Source organism: Malaya genurostris, chromosome 2 (genome assembly GCF_030247185.1).
Source record: "Malaya genurostris strain Urasoe2022 chromosome 2, Malgen_1.1, whole genome shotgun sequence".
Lineage (NCBI taxonomy): Eukaryota > Metazoa > Arthropoda > Insecta > Diptera > Culicidae > Malaya > Malaya genurostris.
In genome coordinates this window covers 195383651-195398149 of record NC_080571.1, presented here as the reverse complement: position 1 = coordinate 195398149, position 14499 = coordinate 195383651, and the positions used below count along the sequence as shown (strand labels likewise).

Here is a 14499-nt window from a genome sequence, read left to right as displayed (position 1 = left end):
AAACTGCACACACTAACCCAAGAATTCATGAGTTGGACATTACTAAATCTGCAGACTTAGCAGAAAAATATTCTTTACAGCATGTTCAATTTGGCTTATTATTTTTGTACCTCGCGGAGAGTAGAATAATACCTCATATATTTTACTTTCGCAAGAGATTTTCACATTTCGACACATATTGTGCCCGATAAAATTATGTCAGTCTATAAGGGCTAAGGCCAGTAGGTCGCATAAAACCACGTGGCTAGCTGTGCGTATTACATTTCTCTCCATGCTCTCTCGCAAATGTGCAAAATGACTCTCGATGTGGGCGGGTGGCCAAGAAAGTTTTGATATTTTCGGTTACAAATTTGACTACATCACATAAAATTCAAGAAAGCTGCCGCTTGTTTGGCAGCCTTTTTGAGCCGATTTTATTTCTCTCTCATATTTCGTTACGTTACCAGGGAACAAAAATGGCGCCGACATAGAAATCGACTTACCTCCACAAAAATAACTTACACTTCATTTTCATCGCGACAACATATATGTTTTTTTGCACTAATCGCATCTAAATTAAATTATCTAGACATCGTCACTATAGATTTTGAAGGCGAGATATTCAATGAACAAGTTGAAAGTTGCCGTTTTCAACTATGCAATTCTTCCTTCAGAAAAAAGACTTTCTCGAGCGCCAAAGTCAAACAATCATTCTGAAATTTTCACAGAATAATCTAAACTAATTTTCTAAGAGATTGTCAGTTGGGTTTTTTGATATTCGTCACCGTTTCTGAGAAAATCAGATTTGAAACGTGAAAATAGCCCTTTAAAATTGGCTTCATCCCTTAATAACATTTTTTATTAAAATGCACAATTGTTATAGTTACTTGCTTTTAACATGACGATGTGAAATTTTTGACAAAATTTCTATAACTACTAGTGGAACATGGACAAGTTGGAGATTTGCTGCTTGTACTTGTTTTAGATGTACTCAAAGTTGTTCTACAATATTTTTTTTTGGTAGCATTGTGAAACTTAACAGTGATAAGTTGCACAACCGATTTTAATATATTCAAACGCCTTTCTAAATATATCTACATTAATAACAATTTTAAAACAATTGTAGAACATCTTGAAATATCAATATGTTACATTTGCTACTTGGGTCAGTAACCGTAACTGTGATCCAGTATGCACTGTAAAAGCGTGAATTTACCCTTCGTTAATAATCGTCGATATACATTGCATATTCTAGTCCGGGTCGGTAGTTCAACTGTTCTAACAAGCCGGATGTGATGTTCGAGTCATGAATTGGAAGCAGGGCCGGCGAAACGTATTGATCCTAGGTGGGTGATTTTAAGTACTCAGAGGAGCGACCTACTATTTTGAAGTACACTGAAGTCTTGTTTTATGCGAGTTTACGTACTGCATAAAAAAATCGCATAACTCTGAAACTTCGCATAAAATAACCGCATAACTCTGAAACTTCGCATAAAAAAACCGCAGAAGGGAAACCACATAACTCTGAAAATTCGCATAAAAAAGTCGCATAAAAAAAGTCGCATAAAAAAGACCTTAGTGTACTCCTCAATTCTAATGAAAATGTTTTTCAAATTCGACATTATATAGATTTCGAACGATTTTATTTATTATTTCGAGCGACCGAAAAATTGCTCTAATTTTTAGTATTGATGATATAACTATTGTTTTTCGCGCAAACGAAAGGTTGTTTATCATCATAACTACATTCGTACTATAGAATAACTATTTAATAGACATCATTCTAATTAGCTTCTGTCGGAGCATCAAAACATGCATTCACGAATAGAATGCATACACATTTAAAATTAGTTCAATGAGTGATGTTTACATGGTTTAAGTGACAACAGTAGTTTCGGAATCGTTGAGAAAATGAAGTCGGAAGGACACTAGCGGTGTAAAATATTTTTTCTTGAAAATCCGGAGCTTTCTCATCATGCCATCAGTAGGAAGCAGAGAATTCTCCAATCTACGATATCTCGTGTTTTAAATCGCTACAACGAACGTGTAGGTATCTGTTGATCGGAAGGAAAGAAGGATGGATCTTCGTATTGTAAAACGAATTACAAGCGGTTTGATCAGGCTTTCAAGAGGAATCCAAACAGTTCTGTAAGAGATGTGGTGAAAAACTGCAGTTTTAACAAAGTTCAAAAGGCACCGAATCACAATGAACAGCAGAATACGGTGGTAAAAACATGAGCACGGAATCTCTAAACTCAGATGTTGACAAAATCGCATTGTATCATTGTGGATGACGAAACGTATGTGTAAGCAGAATTCCGGCAGATTCTGCGACGTCTGTTTGCGCTGATCACTGAGACCAAAATCCGCACCAAACCGTCACTCTCCGTCCCTCAGATGCGACAATTTTGCTTAATAACATACCCGCCGAGATGAAAATGTGCCCAATACGAGAAGATGATTTTTTGGCAAAAATCGGCGTCTTCTTCAAGCTGATCACAAGCCCAGTCGGAGCGTTCCTCAAGCGTATACACAACCATTTTCGTTCAGCGGAAGGATAAAACTAAGTTTCTGTCAAATCGGAAGTGACAGGTTACCAATGTCGAAATAACCGCTAGTTAAAAAAATGTTTTATGGCGAACCCTGGGGTGGAATCATGTAAGGTGATAAGTGACTATCACCTCCTGGTGATAACGAGGTGATCACCAGAATGTTTGGAATCACCGAAGGTGATCACCTTTACTATCACCATCACCGGTGATTGAGCCAACTTCACTCCATTTATCACCTGTCAAGAAACGTCAATTTTTCAGGAGTAAAATATGAATGTGGCGTATACCGTTGATATTAGGAGGAGTAACATATGAAAGTGGCGTATACCCATAAAATATTTTAAAATCTAAAGTTTTACTCTTTTAGTTTTCAATTTTTTTCTTTAATTCGAGTCATGTTTATCAATGATGATTTGTATGGATCGAAGAGTTACGTTGAAAAAAATTACCTGCGCACAAACAAATAAAAAAAATCACTTGTTGGTTTAATTTAGCGCCGATTTTTATTTTTTAATGGAAATCAATGTCACAGTCAATTCTTTGGGATAAATTTGCTAGCTTTGAAATGACACGAATTGTTAGATCTTCTTGATGTTTCACAACGGATGGCATTGAGAAAGATCCGTTAAATAATTTCTTGTATAGTTTTCATTCACTTTACGATTATGGTATTTCACAGAGCTTTCAAATGCTACCTCCATTTTGGAAATTTTAACCACCGGTATTACGAATATCCACTATGATTAGTAGCAACTAATTGTCCAAAAATATTACCTTATTTAGTTCAACTCACAAGAAGAAAATTAAGAACGCAGTTTAATCTTTTTTACTCGTTCAATTGAACGAGACTGATATGTCGCTTACTAAGTCACGGCCATCTAATTCTACTGAAAATGTTAGCATAGATTTTTTTATGTTACGTTATGTGCAACAGGAGATGTCTACATTCATAAACTTATCACTTTTCCAGAAAGCAATTTATCTTTGACTTTACGAATACCCCAATGATATTCCTTCAAATAATAATTATAACATAAATGAATTGATTTCATTGATAAATACTACCGTTCATTCTATGAATTCTTTAAACTATATAAACTAAGTTACTTTTCATTTTGGTATTTAATTCTGACACAATATCAGTACGAATTTTATTAAAAAATTATCCTCTCCGACCAATATTCGTAGGTTTATATCAGTGGCTTGAAATTCACCTAACGGACAATAATTTATAAAGCCACTTCTCAAAAAATCAAATCACTACTGAAAAAGATAACTAAATTGCTATCACCTCCATTTTGACATGAAGGTGATTAAATCGCGGTGACTATCACCTTACGTAATGCCAACGTTTGATAGTGATGTTAGCCTCTCAGCAGTGGTGACAGAACTTGGTGATTATCACCTTACATGATTCCAAATTTTCAAAAGTGATAATCACTTGGTGATAATCACCTTACATGATTCCACCCCTGTATAGATGAAGGAATGCCTCCAAAAGAGTCTACTTTCATTTCTAAGGGCACGCAATGGTTCTACGCCATTACTCGAAATATGTTTTGGAGTTGTACAAAGCTAATAAGGTTGGCTACGGAAATATCCTAAGGAAGTCAAATCGATGAAAGATATGAAGAAAAAATAGACTCCTACGCAAAAACTGTTGTTCCAAATGAAGTACATTCTATTCTGTGAAATTTTCAAGCCTATCGGAACAAACCTCAGTAAGTTATGGGCCTTTATCTTTGCTTATCTCATACTGCGAAGAAGTAAGAGCTCGGCACACAGGCTCAAGATTTCTGCTTCGATCGACTTAAAAACTTGACAAAATATTCTTGAAATGTTTCATTATAACATATTATAAAAGAAAAAAATATTAGACCCTACGGGTTCCCTTGAGTACTAAATTGTTACCATTGATTTTATAAACAAAAACTTTAAACGCGTTTTTCACGAAAGCAGGTTTTGAAAGTCCGTGTCCATCGTCATTCAAAAACTACTGCACCAATTTTGTTCAAATTTTGCACACACTTTCTACATATAAAAACCCAGACCCCAACGTTATCCTTTTCGTTGTAGTTCCGTTTCATAGTTTTCACTTCGAGCAACCACCAAAAATTAAAAAAAAAATCGAACAGAAACGTTGGGGCCTAGAAAAACTTCTACTCTAACTATTCTTCTTTGATTTGTTCACTTCTGATTAGTCTGCGCAAATCATGATTTTTGAGAAGCGTCCTCAAAAATACCTCTTCACCGACTTTTTTCTCAATATTGTTCCATGAAAAAATTACAAAATGTTGTTCGAATGATGCTTTTTATCATGCAAAGCATTTGAGTTCATTTTATTGAACGATAATTCTGATAAAAAATCGCAAAAATGAAGATTTTTTCATCATTTAGACCCTACCCCCTTAATATGACAATGTTGTAAAATATGTTCCAAAAAAGCAATATCAATGTATGTATTCACTCTCTATCTCTCTCGCTCTCTCTCACACACACACACACACACACACATGTATATATATATATATATATATATATATATATATATATATATATATATATATATATATATATATATATATATATATATATATATATATATATATATATATATATATATATATATATATATATATATATATATATATATATATATATATATATATATATATATAAATATGAATACAGACTAGGGTTTACACTATGTACTTGCAAATATTTCCTTTTTTATTAAATTGAATGCTTTGCTATTCACATGCAAATTTTGATTTTACATAGCAAATACGTGTTTTCTATTGACTTATTTTGTAGGCTACCCATGCAGTTGCTGTGCAACCTTAACAGATCCACACTTTCAATACGCATACTGAAACGCCTATTGGAATCATCATTATATCTGAGTGATATATACCAACTACAAAGTGAATTTAGTGCTACCAAATGTTTGTTTTTACTTGAAATTATGGTTAGGACGATCAAACTCTATCTGTTTGGATATTACGTTGAGGCTACATGATTATTACTAATCCAACTGGTGATAGGAATTCTGAATGTTACTTTGCGTTGAATGTGGATCTACCTGCACAATTTTCATATTCTCTCTAAAGTGTAAGTTAGATTATCGTTTATACAAATGATCTTTAAATTTTGCAGGCTACCCGTTTAAATGGCTTGCGCCAGTAGTAGGCCAAGTATACCCACATAATTAGCAACAGACCAAACAGAAATAAATAACAATGTTACCATACAAAAGAACTCAAAATCAGAAACAATATTTACCTAAACTACAGTTTTTAACAATGATTATTCAACAAACAGTCCGAAAGACTCATAGACATTACATTCCTTTTGTAGAATTTGGCATTTCTGTTTCAACAAACTTCACAGCCGATTCATAGCGTACAGAGTTATTGCATGGCTAGTACTACGATCCTACCGACAGAATCCTTTCCGGTCGGGGCTCGAACATACGACAACTGGCTTATAAGACCAGCGCCCTTTGCATTGAACCGCAAGCCAGAGCAGTTAAATTATATATATATATATATATATATATATATATATATATATATATATATATATATATATATATATATATATATATATATATATATATATATATATATATATATATATATACATATATATATATATATATATATATATATATATATATATATATATATATATATATATATATATATATATATATATATATATATATATATATATATATATATATATATATATATATATATATATATATATATATATATATATATATAACAGAATATAGGGTAACAGAGGTATTTTGGCCCACTTAGTAAAACTATCCATCAAATTTTGTAATATCTTCGAAAAACCCTTCCGCAATAGGTAATTTAATTTAATAATTTAACCCTCAGGGTACGGACTATAAAAAAGTTACGTTCAGTACGGACAGGGTTAGCCTAACCCGGCGACTTTGATTGGGTGTATATCGAGCTGTTCTTTGTCAATTTGAATAATTTTTTTTTTATTTTGTGTGAAATTGTCTCAAAAATATAATAGAGTTGTCAGATTAATCATTTTACTGATTGAAAAAAAAATTATAATGAAAAATGTGAACGGGTCTTGAATTTTTTTTGTAAAAAACGATTTTTTTTTCAAAATGCTGTAACTTTTTGAAAAAAAAAATATTAACATTGTATAACTCGCATTTGAAAGGTAAAAAGTAGTTCTTACAAATGTCCATAACAGTTTTTTGATTTATTCCAAAAACTATATTTTTTTTGAAAAATGAAAATACGCGTTTTTTCGAGTTAGCGAAAAAACGTTGTTTCGTTGATTTATGATGATAAAGGTTAAAATTAATTACTTTGAGCGTAAAAAAATTGTTTCTCAGATATTGTTGAGTAGTATCATATAAATAAATACCAAACATAATTGTTAAAGGCGAATATTTATTATTAAAAAGTTACACAAGTCATGTTACATAATATTGCCGCACTCGCAGCACAGTTTCGCTACGTGCTCTTTACACATCGCCTTATGACATCTAAGGCACTTATAATACGTTTTTCGGTCAAAGGAACTTGGACATAAGTTACATCTCTTTTGCTTTGGAAGTCTATTATCGACAAACTCATCGCGAATGTCCATTTCTTCTGGCAACTCACGAGAATCCAAAAACTCGCCTCTCGGAGCAGCTGCTTCTTCTTCGCCTGACAATGGCTCTCCTTCAGATTCTGCGTCTGTTTCAGAATCGTGAGAACTTTCCTCTTCCGCACCTACGGCGTCGTCGGTGTCACTGTCATTCTCTGTAACGCTGTCCTCCTCGTTTTCCTTGTACAACTCCTCCAAAGCAGCAACGCTTCGAGTGATTCGACGCGTTGCCATGTTTTTAATGCGTGTTCTTTAACAAAAAATTACAAGAAACAAAATTTAATGAGTTATAATTCACTACGAGCAGCAAAGATTTCGATATAAGACGTACGTTCAAGTGATTGAGATCTACTACAATACTTCGCTTACACCATGTACAACGCGTTATTTTGAGGTTAGAATCTACAAAATTAAGTAAAGAGTACGTATTCTTACTTACCTTTTTATTCCTCAGCGGCAAACAGACGAAAATTAAAACTTAATTTTTTTGAAAATTTTGGATTTTGTAATGTTCGATACGGACTGGGTGTACCACACCCGAGCACAATGTTTATATGTGTCTAGCTCGGACACAAAGCGAAGACTGACTCTGCCGCTTGGGCCTCTAATAGTGTGTACCTATAAGTTTTTCCCCCCTGGTCCGGACCCCCCTCGCCGGCTTCTCTTCGTATGGCGCTTCTTTCAAATTTCGCTCGGGTTACGGTAATCCAGTCCGTACCCTGAGGGTTAATTAGCTTCAAATTGATGCAACATGGCTTAATCAACATCGATGAAATCCATAAAGTTTGTTAGGTGGGCCAAAATATATGAAGTGACCAAAACACCTCTGTTACCCTATAAATCGAATTTTCAAGTTTTTTTGGGTAATTAAAACTAGTAAGGGCATGTTCAGGGGAGTTCTATTTCTAGATGCATAATTTATTCAAATCTAGAATTTGTAACAAAATAAACTGGCAGCCCCAGCAACGTTTTATCTGTGGTTCAAATATAGAAAATATTAGGGGACGGGTATAGCGTGATGGGTAAGTCGATACCTTTCACGCCGCCCGCCTGGGTTCGATTCCCAACCCCGCACATAGGGTCAGAAAATTCATCTGGCCCGAAGAGGCGAATGACATTAATGTTAAAGCCTCTATAATTGAAACAAAAAAAAAATATAGAAAATATAGAACGGCAGCGTATACCAGTTATAAATTTGACAGTTGAACTGTTCGAATAAATGAGACTAAAACGGCTTGCTGGGGATACGTTCGTTTCAGTTTCAGTTATATTATAGACCACCCATATGAATCTTGCAGTTGCTGAATCTGCTCTAATATAACAGTTCTTTCTAGAATTCCAGCATAAACTGTTGATATGCTGGAAACCAACACAAATGACTACTTTGTGCAATAAAATGGCGTAAGCAGCCTGACTTTTACACTAAAACATTCATAAAGTGAGCGAAAATTCAATGACATTTATAATGTCACTGTCAATCGGGTCGATCGAGCAGTCGAGTTAGAATTCAGTTTGTCTCAGAATGTCAGAATGAATGAAATTTTCATTCAGGATTCCATGGGGAATTCAGTATGAAATTCGAATCATTGCAAAGTCTAGTGCAACAACTGCCAACATTATCTCAAATTGGTTTTCAACACATTTCAACAGTTTATGCTGGAATTTCTACAAAAACCTATTAATTTATCACATCTATGTATCCTAAATCTTATACATTCAGTTATACACTAATTTTATTACGAATTTGTCAATTTTGTATCTTTGGAGAATCTAGTGATGGGTGATAAAGTATATTATAGGAGCATGTACATCAATGGTTTTGTCAATTTGTATGCGTGAGGGTGCTCAATATATGGAAAATTGTCAATTTGTAACTTTCAGTAATGCTCTTTTAACGCTCCTTATCACCAGAGTTGGGAAAAATACCGGTACGGCACAGTTTCAACACATGTTCTCGTTTGATACGCCCCGTATTCGATTTCACAACTGGTTGTTTAATTCGCAAATGAATACTAAATGAAAACAATGAATGACAGATGAAGGTTTTAGGAAAATAATCAGTTTGGATCGCAGTCACATTAAATATATTAATTTTACAACTTTCACTACGCAAAGCAATACGTAATGCAAAAGAAGTGAAAAAATAACATTCCACAATGAATAGCGACAAAAGACTTTGTTTTACTTCCGGCTGGTTGATATTGATGTTAATGTTTATGCACTATTTAGATTGAACCAAAGACATCATATTATCACGATATTCAGTTCTCTCATATTTCACGAACAAATCGTAAGCAACATACTTTTTGGCAAGCATGGCGCCCTCAAACGAGTCCTTATCGAATTTTGTACATACTGAACTGAAGATTGGGTTCTCTCTAAGATCTGATTAAACCTAAAAAAAGCTGTTCAGCATGAATTTGATTCATAGAAGTAACAGGAGTGAAGGATTTTGCATATCTTGAACACACAGTAGACGTAGCGTTAATTGGCGTAGCAAAATCCTGCACCGCCGATAATGATACCAGCAGAAAAATTCAGAAGCGTATTTTGGCAGGAAATCGTGCGTACTTTGAACTCAGAAAACCCCTTCGATTGAGAAAAGTACGCCACCGCATGAAATTGACCATGTATAAAACGCTCATTCGACCGGTTGTTCTTCATGGCCGCGAGACCTGGACTATGTTGGTAGAGGACCAACGCGCCCTTAGTGTTTTCGAAAGAAAGGTACCATTGTAGAAAGGTACCATGGTATGGCGGAGTGCAGATGGAAGACGGAACGTGGAGACGGCGTATGAATCGCGAACTGCAACAGTTGCTAGGAGAACCACCCATCGTACGGACAGCTAAAATCGGACGTCTACGGCATGTCAATAAGATGTCGGATGACAGACCAGTGAAAATAGTTCTTGAATCTTATCCGACTGGGACATACGAAGCATTCGTGCCTTGAGTGGCTGGCGACAAGCAGTCATGGACCGAGTTATGTGGAGCTGTAAGGTATATCCTGCGTTCCTGTTACTGTAAGCAATATCCTGCGTTCCTGTTACTTCTATAAATGATACTCAAGCTAAATAGGGTAATATTTTTCAATCAGCTGCATAGTATGCTTTGTGATTGAACATTTATTAATGTTTTTTCATCATTAACTAATCACAGAATGTATGTTAATATTATTTGCTGCTCCACCACTACGGTGTTGCCGAATAAGTTTCAAATACATCACGGAGTATGGAATTCCGATGCGACCGACCAAACATTTTCATTGATATTCATTTATTTTTCCTGCCATACTTCCCGTAAAGTGATTTTTCTCAATCGCTGCACCGTGTACAATCAAAACCAAGCACTAATAACAGACATTTGTACAGGCACCGTGATTCAACAAGGTTGAAAACTTGTGCACATGACTGTGTGCTTGGTGTTGATGGACTCGGTGATGTTTCTAAAACCAAGCTTCGGTATCGGGTATCGTTTCCTTACCGTGTGTACGAAATCTAACTCCATACCCTGTCAGAATCGTTTGTAAACGCGGTGTTGCGTTTTCTTCATCCTTACCAGTGCATGAACGAACCGGTGTGATTTATTATCTCTCCTCTACTTATAAGCTAGCATTAGATTTTCGAAACTTAGAAAATTGATAGTTCCCAGCGATTTGTGCACCCAAGCTTATATAAATTGACCAAAATTATCAATGTATAACTTTAGTTCAAACGTTTGAATGCATCATGTTTCAATACTCATATTATGTTGAATTTATAAATTATGCTTATTTATTCGCCGCTATGAGCACTTTTGGCTAATCATCAGAAACGATTTTATACATCAATCAATTCTTATCGAATCAATAGTGACTCTTGGAGATCAGATTAGTTGTGAATACGTATGATGATTTTTTTCTTGGCTCAGATCACTTGTGATGAAATCCGTAGTGATTTTTTTTTATTTACGCGATCAGTGATCTTAAGTTCAGTAGAGGTCTTAAATCACTAATGATTTTTATTATTTACGGTAGTTTTCCCAGCCCTGCCTGCGCATATATCGTATCGTTGTTTCGAATATAGAAATTTTAATCTTAAGGTCATTCGCCTCTTCGGGTCAGAAAAACTTTCTGACCCTATGTGCGGGTTTGGGAATCGAACTCAGATGGGCTAGTTAGATCACCAGTTTCCAAAACTAAACTATAAATATTGCGAAATAGGGTTATTTTTCGGCGCAACACTGAGAATCTACTATTTGAAAAGGGTTTTCTTTGATTCCGAATAGTCCTATTTATTAGAAAACTTGAATGTATCCGTCAATTAGTTTAGTTTTGGAGCTATCGTTATACTTCATACTCACGTGTTCGTCAAATTTTCTGCAGCCATTTTTGCATTGTCGTTTATTATGGGCACCATTCGAAAACATAACAAAATCGTTTTTAATTTTCTGATGACAAGAAATTCTGGAAAGACTTCATCTAATCAGGAAAAAATAGATTCTCTGATTTATCGGTTAACGATTTTCCATGGAAAATATACTACTGCATTACGCTCAAATGTTAACAACATTTTTTTCAATATCGCACATAATTTTGTGGGATTTCATTACATAAATAACTAATACAAGTTTAAAATACAATTAAAATATTAAAAACTGAGAGCATCTTCAATGCAATAAAAAAAATAAATAAAAACTTTTAGCTTGTGTTCTAGTAAAACAGTTAGGAACTATAGTATGATATATAATACGCAAAACTGTCCATATTTCAAAACATGCTTTGAAATATGGACAGTTTTGCGTATTATATATCATACGCTAGGACATATTGAGTTAAGGTGAAATTCAATGCCAGAAAATAAGGCTTGAAAAATTTCAATCGCATGAAATGATCGAATCATCGTACACTCAGAGAAATGAATCATGTGTGTAGATTATTAAATTTGATTTATGTTGATTTAAAGATAAAATATGATTGTTTTGAACCAATTTCTCCCTTCAACCACAGAGAACAGACATCCAAGTAGAGATTTCGATGTGTGTAAGAAATTAAACGATTGTTTGGTAAAGTGATCACCAAGTAGCAATTCGCAGTCGCTTATGGACTCTTGCGTTCAAGCGTTCATATTTTTGAAAAAGTTCGTACTGGCTTGGATGTCTGTTCCCTGTGATTCAACATCAACAATAATCTCTATTTGATTTGAATCAAAATTTTGGGTCATCCAAACAAAAAATATATTAGTTCCGGCTGAATATATTGTTGAAATAATCTAACTACTTTTTTCATATCAACAGAAGTTGTGTTGATGTTATCGGCAATGTCTATGTTGATTCTATCCTGATATACCTTTTGATATTATTTTTCTCTGCTTTCCAGTCAACTCGTCTTTGATTCTGAAATCAGTATTTAGAAATTCTGAATTTTGATTCTGAAATCAGTATTTAGACATTCTAAATTTTGATTCTCAAATCAGTATTTAGAAATCATACTGAATTCCGAATGGAATTCCAGATAAATCAACTGGGTTGTACCGGTATTTGCAAGTTTCCAAAAAGAAATACTTGAAGTCGACTAAGTTTATGGTCGAGGTAAACTGGGGTGGAATATATAATTGATATGTTTTATTTCGTTTAAATCGTGTGTAAAAATACGTGATTATAAGTTATTAATTTAATTAACTATTTCTCATGAATCTTTGAAGGAACCAGATACTTTTTGTCCACGTTTGGCGACTGTATATCAGTAATTTATAGTTAAAGAATTCTTAAAAACCAAGATATCGGTTTTCGGTTAGTGGATATTTTTTTCAAATCGCTATATCATATTCATTCCTAACTTGAATTTAGAAATTCAAGATAAACATAAACGATTTGTTGTGGCTATTTCTAGTTTAAATTTGAGTATTGCATTAATGTCATCGTAATCGGTCTGACACAACACTGTGTTTTTGCTTTCGTACGTTCCGCGTCAAACCGTTTATTTTCAAGTGAAACATTGAAAATTTCCAAAATTCACAATCAATCAACGTACGTTATCGATATTTGGAAGGGTGGAAAAAGCATGCCAGTTTTATTCGTATTCACGTCAACCAGTTATGCCTTTGGCATTATCCATCCACTTTTTTTTTATCTAATGCACTAGAGCGCCGCTTTAAGTCTCTAAATCTTCTAGATCGCAAAGTAGTTTGCCTGAATTTTTCCAATTTATATGCTACACCATGAATGAAAACACGATGTATATATTTACAATGGTGGGTAGATTTGTCTATGTCGGTTGTAATTTTTTTAATGAGAATATATGAGGAAGAAAAATGATAATATTGACAGTAAAATTCGGTGTTCAATACTCATAAACCATTCCAGACAATAAAGACTCCGCATTTTAGCTGAACTGAACTGAAAGCAAACTGATATGAACTGGTCGTATACTCGTATACTGGCATCAGCATGCTGACAACCACCAGGAGTGTAAACGGTGCATTAGAATGCTTCGTAAGCTGCAAATCAGTCTTTTTGTTAGTTGGATCGATACCTTTCACGAGCCCATCTGGGTTCGATTCCCAACTACGCACATAGAATCAGAAAGTTATTCTGGATTGAGAGGCGAATGACCTTAAAGCACAGAGAACATGTGTAAAGCATACAAGTGAAAATTCGTTAAAAATCACCGTTGCGTACGACTTTGCACGCATTAATCGTCATTGTATGGAAGCTCGAACGCAAGAACCCATAAACGACTGCTGGGCTGCTCGAAGCGCCTGTACAGGAGAATTGCTACGCGGTGATTGCTTTTTAAAACAACCGTTGAGTTTCTTACACACGTTGAAATCTTTACTTGGATGTCTGTTCTCTCAGACATCCAAATGATTATCAATTCATTTTATAAATAATTTTAATAATTTTAAAACAATTTGTATGAGTTTTTATTCTCTGTGCTTAATAAAACCTTTGAAGCCTCTATAATCGAAAAAAATATATGTTGGTACTTTTCCGTTAGACACAAGACTATGCCCAACACGATTTACTTTGAGGTGTGTTATGCACAAATTATGCTTCCGCTGGCTTCTATCTAAAGTAAATGTACCTTACTAGAGTGAATGTACCTAACTAAGATAAATACACCTAGATTTGAGTAAACCCGACAAACAAGACGGTTACAGGTTTGTAATGTTTTTTTCATTCATCGTTCACCTAAGTTGGCTCGGTGGCTTAAAACCACCGTGGTGTCTTCGGCTGGAACGGCGACCTCTCGCAAGCAAGCGTGTAATTCACCCCTTTGCCCGGTCTAATCAAAGGTAGTTGCTTTGGCTTAGTCGAGTCCCCATTACGAAGCCGTAATAAT

At 34.5% G+C, this 14499-nt stretch overlaps 1 protein-coding gene across 2 annotated transcripts in view; it reads left to right on the top strand.

Moving 5' to 3' along the window:
• The window catches only part of LOC131433137 (uncharacterized), a 28438-nt gene extending 22620 nt beyond the window's left edge, over nt 1-5818 (top strand). The window contains exon 7 of one of the 2 annotated variants that reach the window (XM_058599971.1): nt 5688-5818. In XM_058599971.1, coding sequence (XP_058455954.1) covers nt 5688-5743 — 56 coding nt within the window. In that variant the 3' untranslated portion in view covers nt 5744-5818. The other variant, XM_058599970.1, reaches the window with a different exon arrangement.
• Nucleotides 5819-14499: the final 8681 nt, after the last annotated feature.